At 33.8% G+C, this 24620-nt stretch overlaps 1 protein-coding gene across 2 annotated transcripts; it reads right to left on the minus strand.

Moving 5' to 3' along the window:
• Nucleotides 1–6277: 6277 nt before the first annotated feature.
• On the minus strand, nucleotides 6278–12594 carry LOC139486065 (zinc finger protein 271-like). 2 transcript variants are annotated; one of them, XM_071270756.1, is made up of 3 exons: nucleotides 12473–12594; nucleotides 8488–9092; nucleotides 6278–7446 (listed from the first exon to the last, which is right to left on the minus strand). In XM_071270756.1, the coding sequence occupies exons 2-3, from the start codon at nucleotides 9035–9037 to the stop codon at nucleotides 7373–7375; spliced, it is 624 nt and encodes a 207-aa protein (XP_071126857.1). In that variant the 5' UTR covers nucleotides 9038–9092; nucleotides 12473–12594; the 3' UTR covers nucleotides 6278–7372. The 2 variants fall into 2 exon arrangements, with proteins under 2 accessions (XP_071126857.1, XP_071126856.1); XM_071270755.1 differs by having other exon boundaries at nucleotides 6278–9092.
• Nucleotides 12595–24620: the final 12026 nt, after the last annotated feature.

Here is a 24620-nt window from a genome sequence, read left to right on the forward strand (position 1 = left end):
TTTAAAAATTGATCCACGGCGGTCATTGACATAAAGACCCTCTATATTTAAAAAAAAACTCTGTGACCGCCGATGATAGTTAACTTGAAAATGATAGAAGATAGCAAATACACTTTATTCATAATCTTTGTAGGTTCAAAGTAAGAAAAACGCAAACCGGAAGTCTAGTCTGACTTAAAATTTCGTCCAATGACGGGAAAAATATCCGGACGCATTTTTTTTTTCTCCCGAAATAACCCAAACTATGTTATCATAAGAATGGATGACAAATGCTACTATGCATGGTACCTATAGGACACAGAGGCATGATAGATTAATTTATTGTGGAAGGAAGAGAAGCGACACACAAAATGAGGTCTTCTCGTTTAATAGTATAGAGTATTGTGTGAAAAAAGGGACTTTTTACCATGAAGAGCCGCATCACAAAAGTATTATCGAGGTATGCTAATTTACGGAAAAATGAATCACACTTCGTACCCGAAAATTAAACCACATATGTGAAAATGTTTCAGCTTCGAAACAAGCCATCATATACATACAAGTTTACGATATGGTCTGAGCTACAGAAGAAACGTTACCATTACCGTTCCAGGAGAAACAATTACGCATATTGCCCCATATACCAAGGTATGCAGGCAAGGGCTTCTTACTTCAATTTGTATTACATATGCAGAATGTAGCATGTGGAATTTTCTTTAAGTATATGATAAATGATTTTATTCCCTATAATTATGATTTTAGTAGGTTTTGCATAAAAATATTTTTTCTAATACAGCTTATTCGCCTGAAGAAAATGTATACAACTGCTGTAAAAGGTTAAAAACTAAATTCACCCAGCGCATTTCATTTTAAAATATGGGAATTGTCTGACATATAATTTTTTAACAAAAATCGTATGTTGATTTCTTAATATTCTTTGTTTTTTTGTCGAAATATGGACTTTTTAACAATAGATATTTAATCAAATTTTGCTTCGATCAATATATTATTTACTTGATTTTGAAAAAAATATTGATTTCGTTGAAGAACTATATGTCAAATACCTAAAAAAGATAGTCAAATTCATCTAAAGCCAACTTTTGCCTGAGGGAGTTGAAACCTTAGTTTCATAATAATTTCATAATTTATTAACGGACAATTTTATCAAAGTTTGTTAAATCATGTCAGTACCGAAATACTGACTACTAAGTGGTGATACCGGGGACTGATAGTACACCAGCAGAGGTATCAACCGGATGGTCGAGATCCCCATCAATAAACCATATACTTTCTCCATTGACATGTTTGTGTGTTAACAAAGCACAAGGAATTCATAGATCAATTTTTATTCTTATTACAATACAAAGAATTCAAATTTTCAAAAAAGCATGAAATCTTAATCTTTCATTTATTTATTACTATTCGTATATGTACGAATTGGTTGTAATCACCCCCACTTAAACATATATTTGCTTGTTTGTCAAGCCAACACTATCTGAAGTATTTCTAATTTTTGAACTGACAAAATTACATATCAATCTACTGATACAAATGTACATGAACATTGTTAAAGATTGAAATAAACAATTAATTTCACCATAGGCGACAATGGCAGCCTTTTTCGTGATACAGACTTTAGAAAGTGATTTTTTTTTTAACAAAACCTTGCTAGAATCAAAGAAAAGTTATTGGGACAGTATTTTTTGGACAATAAAATATAGGTTCGCTGTGCTTTTCTTAGCGTATTTTGTACTTATCGTCCATGCCTGTCAATTTTCCCCTTAAAATTACGTGTCATGTCCTAGCGTTGAAAAGTTACCTCAGTGCCGTTAGTGCTACGGAATTTTATTTTTGTTTTGCCTTCTGTATAAAGCAGAGTGCACGAAGTCTTTAATAATAAAACAAATTAACGGGCGCACATACCGACCAATCAGGATTAGATAATACTCTTTATTCTGAATACCATAAAATGGCTGGGCCTATAAATTCAATGGTGTATCCCTTGCATAACGGAAAAGAATTTTTCTTTTATTATACATACAAATAGGTTCAAATTTGTAACTTATGAGATATCTTGCGTTTAATTATTGGGAAAAGAGATATATTTTTATCAGTGCTATTGTTTATTATTTTTGATTGTTAGCTAAGATTATTACCAATCTAACTGTAGTCTCTATGTTCTCGAGAAAATAAGCAGTTTATGCATGTATTTTTAACGTTTTATTTACTTTGTGAATGAAATTTAATAAATTGTTGAGATCTCTCTCCTAAACTTTATTTGTATTCTCGCTTTTCGAGTTATAATTAACTGAATGATATATATAATCCTTGGAGTATGTATATGTATAAGGACTTCGTTTGACAGATGTTACAATCATTCTTGATTTATACTACTTTCTTATAGTTACTTATATTTGATGCCAGTACAGGATCCCTCAAGGTTCCTCTTCACCAGACTCATTATGCAACTGTAATATCTTTTAACTCTATAAATTAAAGTTATAACCATTGGAAACTTTCTTTTATTGTCTTTATTGTAACCATTTTTTATAAATAAAAATGAGCGAAAATACGGATTAAATCATTACATATTTCATTCATTAAGTTCAGCTTGTCCATGATCCCGAGACTACCGTATTGAGACTACAATTAATTCCTATATCAGTTTTTATAAATGTTTTGTCGCATTAAAACAATTTGTTCTTTTTTTTTTTGTGTGTGTAATGTACAGTACAAGTCCAAAAATATACAAAATTTTCAGAAAAATTTCATGTTTACATCATACAAATTTGGCCAATACACATCTATATCCCTACAGGCAAGTCAAGCGATGTTCCGAAATTCAAAAGTGTAAATAGTACCTTTTTGCACCTTGCCTAACCACTCTTTCCTTATCAAAATCAGTTAAAATAAAACATCCAAAAGTTTATTTCAGCTCTCTTCTTTCATTTCCACCCCAAAAAAACTAAGAAGTATATGAGAAAGGGAAAGAAAAAAATAAAGAAAAAATTAAAGGGAACTATATTCGTGTACAAAGAAATGCGGGATCATTAATTGTGGTCCTGGGCCAGACTTGGTATGTTTTATTTAGAGTCGGCAAGGTATACAAACATAGACAAACATAAGCTCTAATGAGCTTTTAACCGACACAAATGTGAATAGCATATAACAATACAGAAAGGTACAGTACATTTGCCTTAAACAACAAACGTAATAAACCTAATATATCAGGTTTCTCTTGTAGTAGATAATTACGCTCTTCTATAAAGTAGAAATGGAGAACGGTCATCTTTACTTTGATAGTCCCCACTACGGGGGCGTGGTACTCCCTCAACCTTGTTTCTGAAGTACTAGTCCGAGATTACTCTGACGTCCAACGGCTGTTTTGCCAGACAAGCTGGGGCCGTGGGACCCCACGGCCCCAGCTTGTCTGGCAAAACAGCCGTTTTGCGTGGCCAGACGGATCTGTGGGATAGTCACAGACATAGACCTACGGAAAACCCAGATGGACAAACTGAAATCGTAACTACTACCCCAACAGCACCCGTTGAGTCTGATTTAGGCCAGCGTATAAAAAGCTCCACGGCCCCAGCTTGTCTGGCAAAACAGCCGTTGGACGTCCGAGTAATCTCGGACTACTGAAGTACACGATAGCTATTCATTCCTTGATAATAATTATCTTCTAAAAGTTGTTATAACTTTAAAAAAAAAGCATATAATAAGACATTTTAGACGTGTTAATTGCTAGTGACATTTTGAAGCTGAATGGCTGGATTTTATCTCAATCGAAGCTGTATCAGTACACATATCAACGATGTAAATTTCCTGCGCCGAAAATGTCAGCGTAAAGAATGTCAATAATTTAACTAAAAGTATCCTTTTCTTCTTTTACACAATTTTGTTTATCTAAATGACAAGGAGGTCATGCGATATCACCGTATGTTCGGTTATATCAAGGTTATCTATCCTGTCAAGTGTACCAATGGTATCTATTTCAGTAGTTTACAGACTTTAGTTAATATCAGAAAACTATATATCTCTAATACTAAAATAACGAGGTCCCATTTGTTAGCCGTCATGGGGTAAAAACGACAAATCAAAGAATTCAACTTTATTTATAGGACAATAGTGTTGATTACAAATTACACCATTCCAGACCCTTTCGTTTTCATTGCCAATACAATACAAGTTCCGTGTCGAATCCGATACCGATACCAATAGTATATTCACCTATGTATTACCTGATCTGCACGTTCCGCATCTGACAGGCGCACCACCAAACGGTGTATTTAGGATTTGCTATATACACTGGTCATAATCACAGGGTTGACACTACTAAATTCCATCATTGTGACTGAGTATATAATGCACCAACTATTGACATTTATACCCTTTTTTATATTTCTAATATAATGTTATAATTTTGATATTCACCCCCCCCCCCCCCCCTGTTGTCCGGTGAAGTATTCTGAAAACTGATTCATTCAAAGAATATCCTAATTAAGTAAACAGGCTTCGGATTTCCACCAATATGATAGATCATATAGAAAACGTGTCCCTTACTGATCTGATTTTATTATAGCTAAAGCATATGGTACAATTTCGCATGTTAAGGGTCTTTTAAAGTTTGTCCCAAGAGGTGATTTCCCTCCTGTAACCACTGGGGTTTTTTCACCAGTGAACATGTTTGAAAGACCAAAAATTGACCTCTAGTAATGTCATGTATATATAGGCAATTGGCAGCCAGTTTGATAAATCCGAACTCCCTAAAGATCATAATTTAGAGAAGAATAATAGTGTTGTTCTCTCCTGCTACAGCTTTTTGTGTACCTTCTGAGCTTATTTCGTTGTCAGCAATATAACAGTACATGTGTTTTTATAGTATCTTATCAAATTAGACATTTTCAGATATTGTCTCTCCTACAAATACAGCTTATTTCTTTGTAACATCAGACTACAATAGTGAATACCTTACCAATAAGACATAAATATCGAAGATGCAGAGGCATTCAAGAACAGCCTCACATCTAGAGTAGTCACCCAACAAACATTTAATTTTAATTTCACATGCAAATTGAGTTTTTAGTGAGCATCCTATTGAATGACTTAATTAGAACTTGCGTGATGGGTCTTAGACCCTTTGCGTTTCAACGATGTAGATGAGGTCATGAACAAATAAAAGATGAAAACTTCGCAAGATATGGCATCTTCAAAGTCAAGAACCTGATGTTCAGTGCCGTGGTTCATAATTGGTTTCTGAGTTGAACTTCTAGTCAGCCAGTGAGGTATTGTTGCTCCTTTATTTAACGCTCCGTGTGATTGGAATCGAGAACATGCTAATGTAATGTGCTGTCTTGTGTGTTTAATATTTGATTTTATGCAAGTTTCATGATGATTTATTTGTCTAGATTGTATGGAACACCAATAGTGTGCATAATAAGACAGTTTTGGCATTCAATAATTGTAATATATGTGTATGTAATAATTTAGAATTATTTCTTTTAATCTGTTATAGAATAAAACCACGACTTCATAGCTCCATTTATGTCTATTTTAAATTCAGCAATATCGAGCATTCATACATTGTACAGCTATTTTGTCTCAAATTCAAATAGTCATGCTATGTCATTTTTTTTTCTTATTGAGACTTGTGCTGAAAACGTATACCTCTGATTGCATATTTAAAGCATGATTTAGAGCGTACTGTTTCCCCGAAGTTTAGAAGTATAAAAAGATACTTTTGATCTTAACAGCAGGTCGAAGATGCTCTTATGCTACATGTAATATCTTAATTTCATACTTTCAGAAATTTTTCACAGGGGATGTAGTGATTCCAAGTCCATAAGCTCTCATCTCACATCAAAACTACACAAATATTTTCCTGACTGACAACATTACAGCCAGGCGTAGGAACCATTTTGTTTAAATATTTACCAGGACTATTTTCTCCTGGTTTTTATTCAGTCTGTTTCAAATTCCCTTTACAAAGGTGTTCTCATTCATGTCATGTGTCTCAGTAAATAATCGATTTATTGATTTGACTAAACCCTTTACATGTTTACAGAAATGTTCTCATGTTTCTCTGTAAATTGAATCTAAATTATCACATAGACAAGAAAAGAGGTATGATAACACATGAGACAACTCTCCATCAGAGATCAAATATATATTGTCCTATAATAGGTTATCGTACGACCTTCAACAATGAGCAAAGTACAAACTGCATAGCAAGCTTTAGCATGTTTAGAGAACCCAGAATGACAAAGTATAAAACACTTGTGTAAAACATTTCAAAAGAGAAAACTAACGCACTTATTTTATATTATGCTGAATATTACAAAATAGTCAACGAAAAACAAATATAAATGCAGCAATAATTGACAACCAAATGTATCTACATGTAATTACTGTGTCTAATGTAAATCTGTGAATTACGAAGACGAATTTAATTTTTACCACAAACATCAATCATGGAGCTTATAATCCCCTGTATATATGTTCGCGTGTGTCTTTGTAAAATTTCCAAGCCTACTAAACCCTTTACCACATACATCACTTTGTGAGGTTCATCGCCTGTATGTATTCTCATGTGTCTTTGTAAATTTCCAAGCCTACTAAACCCTTTACCACATACATCACTTTGTTAGGTTCATCGCCTGTATGTACTCTCATGTGTCTTTGTAAATTCCCAAGCCTACTAAACCCTTTACCACATACATCACTTTGTTAGGTTCATCGCCTGTATGTATTCTCATGTGTCTTTGTAGATTTCCAAGCCTACTAAACCCTTTACCACATACATCAATTTTTGAGGTTCAACGCCTGTATGTATTCTTATGTGTCTTTGTAGATTTCCAAGCCTACTAAACCCTTTACCACATACATCAATTTTTGAGGTTCAACGCCTGTTTGTATTCTTATGGGTCTTTGTAGATTTCCAAGCCTACTAAACCCTTTACCACATACATCAATTTTTGAGGTTCAACGCCTGTATGTATTCTTATGTGTCTTTGTAGATTTCCAAGCCTACTAAACCCTTTACCACATACATCAATGTTTGAGGTTCAACGCCTGTATGTATTCTTATGTGTCTTTGTAGATTTCCAAGCCTACTAAACCCTTTACCACATACATCAATTTTTGAGGTTCAACGCCTGTATGTATTCTTATGTGTCTTTGTAGATTTCCAAGCTTACTAAACCCTTTACCACATACATCAATTTTTGAGGTTCATCGCCTGTATGTATTCTCCGAATGTGTTCTCATGTGATTCGTGAAATTCCGAAGTCGACTTACTCGTTTACCACATACATCACAGTTTACTGTTGAGTTTTATCACCTGTATGTGTTTTCATGGGACGTTGTTGATTACTAACTAACGATGAATAATCTTTTACAACACAGATAAGTATTGAGTTTTCTCACCATTATAGTTGTGTGTTCTCATGCGTTTCTTTAATTCACCCTCTACAAAATACATCAGTCATAAAGTGTGTTTACCTGAATGTGTTCTCATGTGTATTTGTAAATAATCAAGCCGACTAAACAATTTACCACATACATCACACTCATGAGGTTTATCACCTGTATGTATGATCATGTGACGTTTTAAATGACTGTGACGTTTAAACTTTTTGTAACATACATTACAGCCATGCGGTTTATCACCAGTATGTGTTTCCATGTGTTTCTTTAAATATGCACGCTGACTAAACCGTTTACCGCATACATCACAGACATGATAATTTTCACCTGTATGTGTTTTCATGTGTTTCTTTAAATATGCACGCTGACTAAACCGTTTACCGCATACATCACACTCATGAGGTTTATCACCTGTATGTATTGTCATGTGAAGTTTTAAATTACTAGGACGTTTAAACTTTTTGTAACATACATTACAGCCATGCGGTTTATCACCAGTATGTGTTTCCATGTGTTTCTTTAAATATGCACGCTGACTAAACCGTTTACCGCAAACATCACAGACATGATCATTTTCACCTGTATGTGTTTTCATGTGTTTCTTTAAATATGTACGCTGACTAAACAATTTACCACATACATCACACTCATGAGGTTTATCACCTGTATGTATTGTCATGTGAAGTTTTAAATTACTAGGACGTTTAAACTTTTTGTAACATACATTACAGCCATGCGGTTTATCATCAGCATGTGTCTTCATGTGTGTCTTTAAATATGTACGCTGACTAAACCGTTTACCACATACATTACAGTCATGCGGTTTATCACCAGTATGTGTATTCATGTGTTTCTGTAAATATGTATGCTTACTAAACCGTTTACCACATACATCACAGCCATAGTGTTTATGACTTCCATGTATTCTTATGTGTCTTTGTAATTGTCCAATTAGACGAAATCTTTTACCACATACATCACAATCATGATATGTGTCCTCTGTGTGTGTTCTCGTATGAATCTGCAAATTATAATGCTGATTAAACCCCTTTCCACAAATATCACAGTCATAAGGTGTCTCACCTGTGTGTATTCTCATGTGTCTACGTAACAGACCAAGCAGACTAAACCCTTTACCACATACATCACAGCTATGAGGTTTATGTCCCGTATGTGTTCCCATGTGAAGCTGTAAATTACCACGCTGACTGCAAACTTTACCACATACATCGCACTCATGGTATTTATCACCTGTGTGTATTCTCATGTGTCTCTTTAAACTACTACGCTGGCTAAACCCTTTACCACATACATTACAGTTATGAGGTTTATCTCCCGTATGTACTCTCATGTGAATCTGTAAACTACTACGCTGTCTAAATCCTTTACCACATACATCACAGCTATGAGGTTTATCTCCCGTATGTGTTCTCGTGTGTATTCTCGTGTGAATCTGTAAATTACCACGCTGACTGAACACTTCATCACATACACCACATTCATGAGGTGTATCACCGGAATATGTTTTGATGCCCTTTTTTACATTACTGACTTGACTTAACTTTTTACCGCATTTTTTACATTTATAAGTTTTATCTCCAGCATGTCCAGTATGCGTTTTCGTGTGTCTCATTATGTGTCTCTTCAGATTACTAAAGTCGTTGGACCATGAACTTGGGATATAGAACCTGAAAATAGTCGACAAACTCAGATGTACTGAGAAAGTACTAATAATGCAACTTTATAGAAAATAGTATGGTATATGATTATTAGTTCCTATTAAAAACTAAGATATGCAGAAAACTGAACGTTGAAAATTTGTGATTTTAATTAAAGCAACCGTACACTGGTCGTTCTCAACAAAAATTAAATTCAATCAATCAATTTCGTGACGTCCTACATTCCGAGATAAGTTTACATACATATCATCGTAGTGTTTGACAAGAAAATGAACCTCGTAATTTTTTTTTATCCAAGGACATATTTGACTTCAAATCACATTCACAAGGATTATCTCCCGAATGTGTTCTCGTGTGATTCTTGATTCATGAGAGGGGGGTACTTCCTTTATTTTTGATGGTATGAGTGTGCCGCAAAACAGGGTCGCTTTTTCGGTTACACGCCATTATTCCGACGGCCCATTAGTCTGACAGCCCATTGGTCCGACAACCCATTAGTCCGACAACCCAATAGTCCGACAACGCATTGCTCCGACAGCCCAATACTCCGACAACCAATAAGTCCGGCACTTATCAAGTTAAGTACCAGGGTATCAGGGTAAAATAAAATGTGTCTGTCTGTTTTATTACGTTTAGATATGTAATAACATATTTTAAGAAATAACTCCGTATATATAACATAAGGCTAAGGTATTTCGAATACTTTCTATATACTCAATTCGAAATCTGTATATAGAATATAACAGAAAAGAATATTTCATTTTCCAAATTCAAGAATCTTTAAAGAGCATATAAATCAAGAACAACCATTGATGGTACGAGCTACTGATGATACCCCCGCCCAAACATTTCGGTAGACAGGAAGTTTTTGAGTTGTGAATCTGAAAAAGCATCACACAGTATAACTGACTTTTATAAACCTTGAAACCAAATTTCAGAAATCATTGTTTTGTCGTTCCTGAGAAAAATGTGGTTTGGCTGTCATGTAATGAGTAATGAATTTGAAAACGCATCACACGATATAGCCGACTTCAATAAACCTTTCAGAAATCCTTGTAATGTAGTTCATGAAAAACATGCAACGAAAATATTTATGGGACGGACGGACGAACTGACGGTTGGACGGTTGGGCGGACGGACAGACAGAGGTAAAATAGTATACCTCCACTTTTTCGGAGCGGCAGTCTAATGATTGGGTCAAGATTAAGACTTTACAATACTAATATGATATAATTATCTTTATAGCACTATAAGCCTCAGTCACAATCGGAGCCAAAACAAAATAGAAAAAACAACTAACACATTGATATCAAATAACAGTCAGTATCAAGACATGTACTCCATAATTCAACAGAACTAACACTGTAATCATTATTTTCCCCCGTAATAGTAAAGTTTTCTTGTGTTAACATCGAAAATTTATCATATTTATTTAACTTTTTAAAGTTCTTACATGTGCTAGAAATATGGTGAAAGAGTTCCTCCCTCAAATTATTATGAAGTGAGCATTGGATTGAAAAATGACTCTCATCCTCAACTTTATCAGCTGTACAATACAGTTTTTTTAGTATCTAGCATTTTCAATTCTTAATGTAATGGAAGAGCACCGATTCTGAATTAAAATATGAACTACCTTTCTTAAAATCAATAATATCTAAATATTTTGTTCGTCTTGAAAACAATCTTTAAATGAAAAATGAGTGTCAAGTTTCCAACAACACATATTTGTACTAAGTTTTTAAAATTAGACAATTTGACAAAGACACAAGCGGGGCAAGAATGTCACACATTATCTTAGAGTTTTTACTAGTTTGTTATTGGCTTTTATATTGCACTCATTCAATTTGAGCAGTCAAAATGCGTTCACTGTATATTTCTATGACATATACATTTACTGACCCGATATCTCTTTTTCTTATGAATATATTTAGATAGAAGTTGCCGAAATATTCATGTCCGTCATATTTGTTTTTCGTAATAAGTTTTGTTGTAAATCATCATTCCTGCATCTCCACCAACCATAATAAAAGAGATATTTTTCTAGATTTTAAAATAAGCTCAGGGTATAAAATCGGTATCCCTACAAATATATTGAGTTTCATCTCTCAGAAGACTATGTCTGATCGATCGCTATTGGAAATGCTGTGTACTGTCTCCGTATTTCGTGGATTCACATTCCCGAACATGTTACCGTATTCATAATTGGAATTGCTCATCTTTTCTGAGCACATATTTTGTCCTATTTGTCTTCTTATATCTAAGGATCTGGGTATGTATTTGTCTCTTTGTTTTTCTCATTTTTACATTAGTCCATTATTTCTGCGACAAAATTAATTTAAATAAAACTCAGATGAGTGACACAAGGAGAGAAAGTGTTGCGACCAAAGAGGGCGGATAGTGTTATCCAACTCCGATATATTTATTTATGTAGTTAATATTGGGGGAAACATCACTTTCCTAGTAGGCGAAAAGGGGGAACCGAAGATGTAGTTAAAGAAGGTAGATCAAGACACACATGCAAAACATAGCGAACTAGAACAGCACGGATAGTGGACACACAAACAACGAAATATAAAAGATAAATAAAGTATATTGTACCTAGACACGTAAAACGAAAGTGGGACAAGGGTAAGGAATGAGCAGTTACTATAAGCATGTGTATCAACTCCAATATACCGAGACAAATATCCCGCATGGAAAGAATAATTGTAATCAAGACGAACAACCACACATATCATAGAGAACGAAGTTGGTCTTTTTAGAGAAATTTACCCATACACATAAGAAAAACGCATTGTCGGAATAATGGGCTGTCGGAGTAAAGGGTTGTCGGAATAATGGGCTGTCGGAGTAATGGGCTGTCGGAATAGTGGGCTGTCGGAGTACTGGGCTGTCGGAATAATGGCTGTCGGACTAATGGGATGTCACCGCTTTTTCATGCCCTGCTGGTTAGAACAGGGTCCCTTTTTCATGTCTGTTGGTTAGAACAGGGTCGCTTTTTCATGCCCTGCTTGTGAGAACACAATCTTTTTTTAAAACAAAGTATTTGTCTAGAACAAGATCGCTTATTTAACTGTTTAAGATAAGTCTAGAACCCGGGTCTAGAACAGGGTATACTTTTTCTGAGCATGTCTAGAACAGGGTGTGTTTTTCGATATTTCTGTTTAGAACAGGGTATGTTTTTCAATGTTTTCTGGTTAGAACAGGGTATGATTTGGCAAGTGCTGTCGGCACAGTTATACCCAAAATGATATTCAGTAACAACCTCCTCCCCCCGGGCTTCAAACCAACGAATCACATGTGTGAATCAATTGTAATCTGTCATCATATAAACACATATTTAAGTAAAACATTGAAACTGAATAATAGAAATTGTAAGTACAACTTACTTGACTGTACGAAAGTTTTCATTGATCAAAAGAAGACTGAAGATCGAGTTTCTAGGACTAACCAGAGAAAAACGAACATCCCCGTGAAACTGAAAGGTCAATACCTAGTTCAATTAGTTATATATGAATCGTCGTTTTATATCGGCGCACACTTACCTGGGGCATACATAAATAATTATACGGACACCTAATATTTCTGGGATAAGAAAAAAAAAACGTTTGTCACTAAAATTAAGGAAGAAAAACATAAAAGGAGAGCACAAATATTTTTTAATAAATCTAAAATTCACAATTATTTTTTAATAAAGCTAAAGATTCAGCTGTTAGTCTCCAAGTTTCTGATCCATAGAAAAGTATCGATTTTATATTTGAGTTGAAGATCCTTATTTTGGTGTTTGTTCTGAGTGCTTTAATTGCTCCTCCAGACTGGTTTAAGGATTTCAATTTTTTGGCTTGTTGAGCTTTTCTTTTTCTTGATTGAATGTCCTCATCTGTCCCTCCTGATGTACTGATGACAAATATGTAAACTCTCGGACATCTTCAATTTTAGCATATCTCACTTTGGTGTTTACCCTCATAGATTTTGTCTTTTTTTATTTATGTACAGTCCTACTTGTTTTGCAGTTGTTTCAAGGTTGGTGGCTTTGGTTTGTGAGTCATGGCGATGGTACAGCTGGCAGATATCGTCTGCAGAGTCAAGGTCTTCGAGGCATGACTGTAATATCCATTTGATACCCAGATGAGTATACATGCCCGACATTTATTTCTTTGTAAATCTTTTCAGACCGACCAACCAGGATTTTTAATATACCAAAAATCCGCCAAAAAAAAAAATTATAAAAAAATGGCCGAATGAAGAGGCTTTAATACGAAAAGAGAATAATGGTTAAAACAAAGATTTGTATAGTACTAAAACTATTACTATACAAAATTAATCCTTGTTTAAACCTAAAAAAGGATGAAAGTCTAATTTGGGGAATTTAGGATGTGTTAAGGTGAAAAAAACAGGGAATCCCCCCAGAAGGACATTTCAAACCAAAAAAAATTATGTTTTTTTTTTTTGTGACTGTTGTAATTTATACTACTTTTCCACAGGCACTCGTCTCAGAAAAAAAATCCTATATACCGTTATGTATATAAAGGTATATAGGAAAATCAATTCTGAGACGAGTGCCTGTGTACTTTTCCCTTCAAAAATGCAATTGGTTTAGTGTGTCCTTATAACATAAAAAAAACAACTTGTAACATGTAGCATCGCTAAATTGTACCGATATAGCTCTTAATAAGAGATTTATAGAGCATAGAACTACAAATAAAAGAATGTTTTGAAGACAGGGTTCGAATCTCACTCATATCTTTTGCTTTTTTTGTGTGTTATTATATTAAATTTTAATGTTTCTATCATATTTTTTCGGATGTTTGCTTAATTCATAGAATCATTCTGGTTCTTTTTGTCTATATAGTATTCTAGTATATCATTTTATTAAAGACAAAATAATGTATCGCTTATTGCTTATAGTGTGCATTCATATGACTGTCTTGACTAACTTTCTATTCATGTGTTTACATTTATAACATATATGCAAGGACCAACTACCGTCAAACTGGTGTAGGTACCTGTACATAACCAATAACACGAGAATAGATACTATAACAATGAAGCGTTGCGAGTGTAATATACACATTATAACTTAAAATAATGCCATTGTATACAAGTTTCAAAACAACACAAACATCAGAAAATAAAACAACACTACAGAACAAAATCAATTACACTACAAATCGGGATTGTAGGTAAAACCTCAAGAAGCTGTTGCATCTTTATCACAACGAAGGGCCGATTTCGTTAAAATGCCAGAAAAGGCCATATAACATGTTTTAGCAACACAAGGTGTTCTATGGCCAACTGATGCAAGATGTTCTCCGGTTAAAATATATATTATCTTATTTTATAGACGATAAAACCTTAAAAGACCAGGACAAATACAGATATGCATATGTTCAGAATGAGAAAAACAGCATCCCATTTGAATTTGTTCGATAATATTTGGCTTCTTGACAAGTAACGTGGTATGGTACCTTATGCGCATTAAGGGTAACAATTAAACAATATCAATATAAAAAAATCAATAGTCTTGGTCTTGGTTTTGTAGGAATACGTATTCAAAGTATGAAAATAGATGATGTGACGTATTTTCATGGACTATAATTAGCATCTATCGAGCTATTTAAAACAATGATTTACCTATCTTATCGAATGAAAAGAATTCACGGGAAAATGGCTCTAGCTCTTTAAGAAAATAAAAAAAATGGTCTGTTGAGAGGCTTTACCATGTTTACCATATGACACCTGCCAGCTAGACATTTACACCTTACAATCATTACATACACCAAATATAGTAGACCTATTGCAACAGTATAAGAAAAACATACCAAAACACAAAAACTTAACAATAACCACTGAACCATGAAAATGAGGTCAAGGACATTGGATATGTGCGCATGACTGACGGAAACTTCGTTACATGAGGCATCTTTATACAAAGTATGAAGCATCCAGGTCTTCCACCTTCTAAAATATACAGTTTTTAAGAAGTTAGCTAACGCCGTCGGATCATTATCTCTGTGTGGAGCTTTCTACGACAAAGGTCGTTTATGATAATACCAGGTAAGGTTGAACTTGAAAACAATAGGTTAGCGAAGGTTATTACAGAAAAAATGCATAAGCAAGGTTTATCATATTCGACATGTTGTCAATCCTTTAACAGTGGCAGGAAACACAAAAGACAAACTTCGTTATAAATATGATGATGTTAGCACAGCTCGAAACATCTTTAATAAAGGTCTGACTTCTGTTTTTCCTATCATTTTGAAGAGTGCCTATCATCATATGGAAATTTGTTATTCAGATTGAAAATATTTAGGTTTTAAGTGGTAAAATAAGTACTATGTGTTTAATGTATTACCCCCCCCCCCCCCCCTTTGGTTTGCCAACAAGTTGATACGAGTGTTGCAAAGCAAGTAAAAAAGGTAAGTCGGATCTTGAAAGTTTTGTTTTGTTATAGTACATGAAAAATGTATTTGGGAAACGGCGAAAATATTTACGTGACTCGGGTTTGATTTGAATTTGATCGAAGGTCTAATAGGATTAAGTGAAAAAAAAAGAGTCGTAAAATTGAAGGAATGCTTATTAATAAACAGTTTGTTTTTGCAAATAGGATGCAATATGAACGTTTTTGGAGAAAGATCGGTTTTTAGCTTCTATAGTATGTCATATTATTTTTGCACAAGCAGTAATTGGAGATGAAATTCGTTTAAGAACTCGGTTTTTGTACGATTGCATTTTAGCAAAACCCAGTTGGAATTCTTTGGTGGTATTGAATAGGATGGCAATTGCCGAGTTTTAGTTTTGGTTAAAAAAAATATAGACAAGTTCAATGAAAATGGTTCTGAACTGAGTCAGTTGACAGACGTTACATCTAAAAATGTAACTTCAGATGTTTTGTGATGCCTCAGATGTAGGCTATGGTGGTCATTTGACCCTCGATTTAACAAATGAATCAGATCAGAGGCGGTAGGCAGGGTTTTAATGATCAGTTAAATAAACACAGATAATAGAAATGTATCACATATACTTAAAGTAGAAGTAAAAACCACTGTTTTCAGGAAGAAGCTATGTTTGTCAACACAGGCTTGCTCTGTTTGATGGGATGAAGGAAACACAAACACACAAATATGTATAAATTGAAAACTGTTTTTTATTATTAAAACGACAAATTAAAATGAAAAAAAAATAATGAATTCGTCCTTTTGATGCGTACTTTTTGACATCACTTAAATTTATATTTTAAATCTTTAAACTTGAGAATGTTCCCGTATACATATACGGCCAACTTTGTTGGAAAGAGTTTAAATCTCTGAATCTTTATCTTTTCTAAATTTACCAATAGTGAAATTAAGAAAAGTATGTTATACATCAATGTACATCAAGTCAATATCGAATCACTGACTTCTTTCTATCAAATCTGCAAATAAACGTGATACTCATTACAAGATGAACTGTTTATATTACTTTATAGTTATTGTAAAGACGTTGTCAACGAGGATGATTTCAAACGAAGGAACAACATATCAGATATCACACAATAATAGTCTCTGTTTTTCATTTTTGTTAAGGGGCCTCGGTGGTCGAGTGGTCTCAGTAGTTTCTACTGTAATCACTAGTCAGTCAACATCGAGGTTGTGAGTTCGAACCCCCCTTGTTCACCTGCACTCGAATCTAATCTTAATTGACTAGGATTGTCAGTTTTCCTTTCGAAGGTCGGTGTTTTTCTCCGGGCACTCTGGTTTCCTCTACAAATAAAAAACTAACCGCCAGAAAATAGCCTAAATGCAGTACTTAAAAGTTTTGTTAAAACACCAAAAAATCAAAAAAGCAGCATTAACATATTTAAATTCGTTTGTAGTTACTATAAACGGAATTCCGAATTATTCATCGTCTTGTCGAGAATATCTTTACAAACTTCGATTTTTTTTTAATGTATGGCATCAATATTGAAGTATACAGTAGTAAAGCAATCTTAATTATTTTAAGTTGCTTTCATTAAAGTCTAGACATATTCATTCATTTCATCTGCAAGAGGTTAGTTTCCTCTGGTACATTTGTAAAAGTTTCACATCGAAATAGTAATTGTTTATATTAAAGTTCCACGAAAGCCTCAACCTTTCCCAAATCTTTGCGAGAAAAACATTTTTGTTGCTCACTATAAACACTTTATATCGGTAGGTACAGACTTGTGATGTTTAGATACCTGACTACCTGGCCTTGCGGTCCTAAAACTTTCTAGTCCGTTTTTTGTACTCGAAAATCAACCAATCAAAATGCTGGATTTCATGTTTCGAGCATGATTTTTGTGCTCCATGCACTGAGCAAAGTTTTATGACTTCAACCCCTGATAAGCTATAAAAAATGACTGTGCTTTGTTTTTTCTTCAAAGTATTTTTTTTTTTTTTAAGAAACGACTACAAAAACACTCATAGCATTTGAAAAATAATTATGCACACAACTACTGAAATTATTTTCAACACCAACTTTCAACGTGTTTCACATAGTTCTTAATATCACAAATACACACCCGTGATATCGCGGGTCCGTGACTGAATTAAAGTATATAACTATGCCTAAGCCTTATTTTAGTAATTGGTAAGGTCATCTGATAAGTCATGTCGATTATAAGATACACAGTTTTCTCTGCTTTCAAATCTTTCTGTTTGAACCCGTCGACCTGGAACTTATCAATTATTGGAAATCTTAATTATTTCGAATACAAAAGGTCCTGGCTATCCATGCCAGGAATGGAGTATTTTTTAATCAACAGCATTGTCCTATATTAGTTATCTTAGAAAGTCTTGCTGATTGCTTAATTAAACTACAATAGGGAACAATTTGGCAATGATTGAATTTAGTAGTGTCAGTCCTTTGATTATGACCCGTGTATATAGCAAAATCCTAAATACACCGTTTGATGGTCCGCCTGTCAAATGCGGAACGTACAGATAAGGTAATAGCTGAATATACTATTTGTATCGGTTTCGGATTCGACCCGGAACTTGTTAATTATTGGCAATATTAATTATGCTGAAAACAAAAGGGTCTGGAGTGGTGTAATTTTTAATCTACACCATTGTCCTATATTAGTTATATATAGAGTTGAATTCTTTGATTTGTCGTTTTTACCCGATGACGGCTGACAAATTGGACCTCGTAATTTTAGTATTATAGATACAGTTTTTCGAAATCTACTTATTGTACACAACTTAGTACTCGAGCACGCTATTGTGCTGTGAACTTTGACCGAAACATCCTATTGTATTTTCGTGCGTAGAAAGAATTAAAATTCATTTTTGCTCAGGTAAAACAATATCAAAAATATAGAACTTCAAGAATGATTTCAAGTTCATTATCGACTTTTAATCTTTTGTTGATAATTTATACTGGACGAGCTGCTGATATTTCCAAATACATTTAAAGTCAGTAGAAAACATAAATTGAGGTTTGTACGCGATAGTTTTATGTGCAAAGCCATATTTCAAATTAATTTTACACGAAACTTCTTGCCAAGTCAGGAATATGGCCATTTTTATATTTTAGTTCGTTTCTGTGTGTTTTACCTTTTGTTGGTGTGTTTCTGTTGTGTCGTAGTTCTACACTTATATTTGATGTGTTACCCTCAGTTTTAGTTTGTAGTCCCGATTTGTTTTTTTCTCAATCAATTTATGAATTTCGAACCGGTGTATACTACAGTACTGTTGCCTTTACCTAACCTTTATGTACTCATTGGTTTCTACATTAGCAAAGAACTGAAAATATTACCTTTGTTTATTTTTTTTTAAATTTTATGATGACCATCTACCACAACGTGTTCTTGTGAATTTGTAAAAAGTAGATTCCTCGAAGAGAAACTGAAAAACATTGGAGATTCAATTATCTTCTTGGTTAACGACATAGGTACAACAGATGCAAATTAATTTTTGTCACAATTTTTTAAAACATGAATTGCTGGTCTCAAAGGTTTCCTATTAAATGGAAATTGGAAAAAAAGGCATGAACAAGTAAAGCGAGTATCTGTAAAAAAAAAACAACTTTGAGATAGATACGTCTTGTAAAAGAGGGACGAAAAATACCAAAGGGACAGTCAAACTCATAAATCGAAAATAAACTGACATCGCCATGACTAAAAATGAAAAAGACAAACATTAAATCTTATCGCCCGACCGAGTATTTGGCATAATTTCAAATGTTTCAAATAGTTTTAATAAATTTATTTTATCATAATGCATATAAAGGCAAAAAAAAAGAAAGAACACGAAAGAAAATATATAACTGTAATGAATAGTACTAGTATTGATAAGAAAATAAATTGTGGGATAAAAAGACGACAGCACATGTCAACGAACATATCCCCTATAGCACAAAGAAGTAACCAAATTACAGGAAACAGGATATAGGAGGGGCCATGGGTAAAGCATATAGTTATACATAATATGATGATTAGTACAGCTATTATTTTGGGAATGCATGTTTCCACTATTGAACTTGGTTTTGGCAGTTTTCTGTAGTTGGTTTTAAAACCCAAGTGTTCTTTAAATTTTCCTATTGGATGTGAATCTAGAAGATTGAACTCAGTGTAAAATCCTTTCAGGTCATCTAGCATTTTCTTATAGCTTAATGAAGCTTGCTGGAAGGTTTCCAATTTGATAGAGCTATAAAGGTTTTTTTGTTTTTGACCATGCCCAAACGAGCTATCAGGAAATTGAGTGCATAAACAAGGATTTCCAAAGAAGTAATGAGGAAGGTTTTTACTTTCTATACATAGACCCAGAAAAAAGAGAAAATATCCTAAGGCATCTTTTAACCCAGATAGTGATATATGGTCGCTTGGCGTTGTAAGAAAAGTAACGCAGTAGAAACAAATAGTCTTTAAATGTTGAGAAGCAGCAACCGATCTTATCTGATTTGTTTTATGCTGATTGGCGACATAAGATTTCAGCAAACGACAAGCAGTCATAAGGAAGCTTTTGCTGTTGTTTTGTCTACAAACATCAAGAATATGTTTTTCATATCCAGACGTACATTCTCTCCATGAACAAACACTGTCAAACTTTGATGAGGCTTCTATGCTGCGATGTGCCCACTTCATTACAGCATAAACTTGACAGTTCATGTTTTCAATTCCAAATCCATGGGGTAAATTTGCAGTATGTGGGTTGGGAACACGATCATTCCGTAAATGAAATGCTGGGACAAAATCAATATCAAGACTTTGTCTTTATTGGACTTTATTGTCACATGAATTCCTTGTACCGATCTGATGTCGTCACAAAGATCAGTAATATCTTTCTCTTTGTTAAGCGTTATGTTGATATCGAATGTAGGGGGTTTTAACGTACGACGAAGAAAATAAGGACTGTGTATATCATGTAATTGGTCATTAATCACTTTTCGCGTTTTGTCAATTAAAGATTTGAAAACTTTCTCCTTCAAGTTTTTTTTGTGTTTAAGAAGTACTCCCCATTTGCAATCTTTTTAAATATTTCAGTCATTTCTATTCAAGAATGTTCAGCATTAATGACACAAGTTTAATCAAGCCAAGAATTTCCTCAGAGGAATAATATCTTGCCAATTCTTTCGACACTATCATTCCAATTATATCAAATAGACGTATGCAATCAGACTTTTAATCATCGTTGACCTTCAACCCATCCTTCGAACTACCAAATCGGATTAAGTCGTCATTGATAATAAATCCTTCATTTGCAAATTTCTTGACGTTTTTCATTACGCACCTAAATGTTTCATCGGTTGTTTCGCAGTGTTTCCACTCTGTGTCGTTTTTATTTATACTACTCGAATTAATGCAGCCAATTCCTGTTCATGTGGACCCAAAGCAAAAACTAGTAGTTGCAAAAGCAAAGCAACAGCGCTTTTATTGCTGTTCCTCATCTCAAAGTCACATTGAGGCCTTCAATACGGAGTTATTTGGTTTAACTTGGATAAAAAATAATAGTTTTTAAGCAAATTCAATATATTAAGTTAATTTCTCAATAATAAACTCGATATTATCTAGCTTCGTTCAATGCATATTTGTTCAACACTCTATAACAACTCTTAATTATTATATTTTATACTAATAATTTCCTAGTTTTTACTTATAACTTAAGTCATATTGTGATGATTACGTTAAAATTCATCTCTAAACCCTACTATCAGAGTGTTCATAAAAAGAAAAACAAAAACAAAACAAATACAAAGTTGACAAATATAGAATTTACAAATGCACTCTATAAATTGTTTAAAGTAGCTCTGCCTCAGAAGGAAACAAATTGTGTTTACTTCATCATCTTAGTAATGTTTACAGTCACTATTTAATATAAGAGAAATGACAAGCTAAAAATGATTATATTGGAAATTTCGGTATCGACATGGACCAACAACAAATTCTATATTGTTCTGTCGGAATTTGTCTATGATTTCATAGACTTGCCAACAGATTTGAACATACTGACAATATTGCAGTGGAAAGCTTATAAACCTTATGAGTATAAGTTCATTTTCAACGGTTATTTTAAGGTATAAGTTCGGTTTTCATTTGAAAACCATTGAATGTGTGATGTTATATGAGAATTTGGTTTTGCGTGTCCGAACAAGTAACAATATCTTAGACCAATCTGTTTAATGACTTTACTAACTTTAAGATGTAGTTAATTAATCAATTTAGATAAATGCACTCAATTTGATGACAGGTCGGATGAGATGGGGGGAAAAGGAACCCTTCTGAATGTGAATGGCCTCACACATGCGACTTTTATTCCAACAAATTGTCATATTGTCAGGTATTCAGTAATTGTATTAGCAGACAACATAATGATTGCGTAATGTATGATTAAAATGGATATTGAACAGTCATCAGAGGTGGATTTAGAGAAGGGCCCAGGGGGGCCGCCCCCCCCCCTTTTTGAGAAAAAATTGGTTGCTTATATAGGGAATCACTGAAGCGTTACTGGAGCGGGGCCCCCTCTTAGCGCAGTCAGTGGGCCCCCACTTATGAAAATTTCTAGATCCGCCAGTGGTCATTTTAGGTAAATATTTCCGGAACCATTCATCCACAACAGGTAGATCAAGTAGGTTCATGTAGTAAGAATATATACTACAATAGATTGACATTGTCGACTAATATTTGATTTTTTATCATTAGTTTTCCAACCATGAGGAAAACCTAGGCTCAACGAACTTTTTCTGTTTCACATTGACTATGCATTTGTTTAAGTGAATCAACAATGTACAAATATCGTTTTTCATCCTTCTATTTAACCTTGGTGCATTACTATATATTGAGTTCTTTATTCTCATTTGATATATTCAAAGGAACAAAGTGGTTTATTCATTTTGTTATATATATGTGTATACACAAGTAATAAACATATATTAAAAAAAATGAATAAAACACTTTATAAATTGCATGCGTGCGAGTCACTTTTCTGGATTAACCTGCATCAGGAACTTTCATAAAATAAATTTGAATATACGTCTCTGGATAAATCATTTGCTTCAAATGTTGGATGCATATTTAGCCATATATAATGACTGAATTCTGACTATTTCGAAAATAATTTTTTGAAAAGCTTAAGTTATTTGTTTTAATAAAAATCAATTGTTATGTCACAAAAGAGAGCGTTAGATAACAGAAGGACATTCAAACTTATAAAAAGAACGACAACGCCATGGCTAAAAAAGAAACAGACAATCAGACAAACAATAATACACAAGATACAACTTAAAAAAATTAATACTAAGCAACACGAACCCCACCAAAAACTGGGGATGATATCATGTGCTCCGGAAGGGTAAGCAGATCCTGCTCCATATATGGTACCCGTCGTGTTGCTCATGTTATCACAAACCCGTTAAATAGTCTAATTCGGTATGTCACATTCGTGAAAAAAGAACTGGATTGTAGTTACGACATTAGGAACTCATCCGATATCATCTGTGAAAGGATATGTCATTATGGTCAACTCGTGATGGCCTCCGTAAAATTTACGAAGGGGAAATTTCATCTTCACCATTTGGAACTCTTATGTTACAACTTTTAATGTATTTTTATTTTTGGCCATGGCGTTGTCAGTTTGTTTTCGATCTATGAGTTTGACTGTCCCTCTGGTATCTGTCGTCCCTCTTTTACACATTTAGTGGCATTGTCGCCAATATTTATAACGACACAGAAAGAAGTATTTAACTTGCAGCATCAACTACTTTGCCAGATTATTGATGCTTTAATCTGTTCATTACTTTAACAAATGATTACCGGGAATACGATTTTGAACCCGAAATGATGCATCACCTGGTTTATGTCATCTTGTGCAGTTTTTAGTTTAATGCATGCCCTGTTATATCTTATCTATTGGGAGAGCTATACCCTAGCTGGAATGTTGCTTAAATAGTTGTTGTTTATGTCAAACACACTTAAATTTGATATTGTAAAGGATACAATGTCTTTCCTAATCACATGCGATTTTCTTTGCTCTTTTGTGTATCATCTGTGTTTCTTTTGTTTCATTGATCTACAGAAACTGTTGGTATCGTCTTCCATTTTTAACAATGATGAGATAATTATTTTTGTTTTGTTGTGTAATGAAATTACAACGGTTCTGAAAAAAAACCATGATATATTTACATTCTCAATTGCCTTTTGAAGCGGTGAAAAGATGGCTGCTGTTTATGTTCTTGTATAGCAATACAGGTCATGCACGTTATTTGTTCAATATACAACTCGAAGGGTCCGCCAAAGCAGATCCTATCTAATTAGTGTACATGCATCATACATATATTTAAATTTACGTGCTTAATTGTTATAATTAGATTGATATAACCCGTGTCCCTCTGGTATCTTTCGCCCATCTTGTACAACCAAACTTCTCTCACAAATCTCTGTATCCATGTAAGAATTTGGGATCTTTTAATTAGTTTGTGGTTCTAAATCCCTTTCTGAATAATTTACAAGATAAACATAAATAATGGTGTAGGATTGTTCTAATTATTAGGGTTATGCTGTTTATATAGCCTGTAAATTCAAATGTATGTCTAATGTATGTAAACAAATTAAAAGTATTGGGGATAGGTGATCTCAGTTGATCGAACAGTGATATCAGATCCTTCTCCACTGGTGGAAATCTTCATGTTGCTCGTGGTAAGTACAAAGCTCGCCATGTCACAATCGGGAAAAAAAAGAACCAGATAATGTGATTACGACTACATGTCAATAATCTGTTTGATTTATAATTACGTATTGGTATTCGAATATGATTTCTTACTTGGAACTTACACCTAGATAATTCACTTGTCTACTTAACGTCCTTTTCTGTCGAAGTTGAATTTATGCATTGTATACTATATACAAATATACCATGCACAATGCATGATGCATTTGAGGCAAACAAATAGACAGGTTTTCTAATTTGATAATATAATTTTTATGTTTATTTATCGATATTGTGTTGATTTCTTAGCACGAGCAACAAATCCTGCATTAATTATAAAATTAAAAAGATGTGGTTTGATTCCAAATGAGACAACTATCCACTAAAGTTA

This window comes from Mytilus edulis, chromosome 8 (genome assembly GCF_963676685.1).
Source record: "Mytilus edulis chromosome 8, xbMytEdul2.2, whole genome shotgun sequence".
NCBI classification, from domain to species: domain Eukaryota; kingdom Metazoa; phylum Mollusca; class Bivalvia; order Mytilida; family Mytilidae; genus Mytilus; species Mytilus edulis.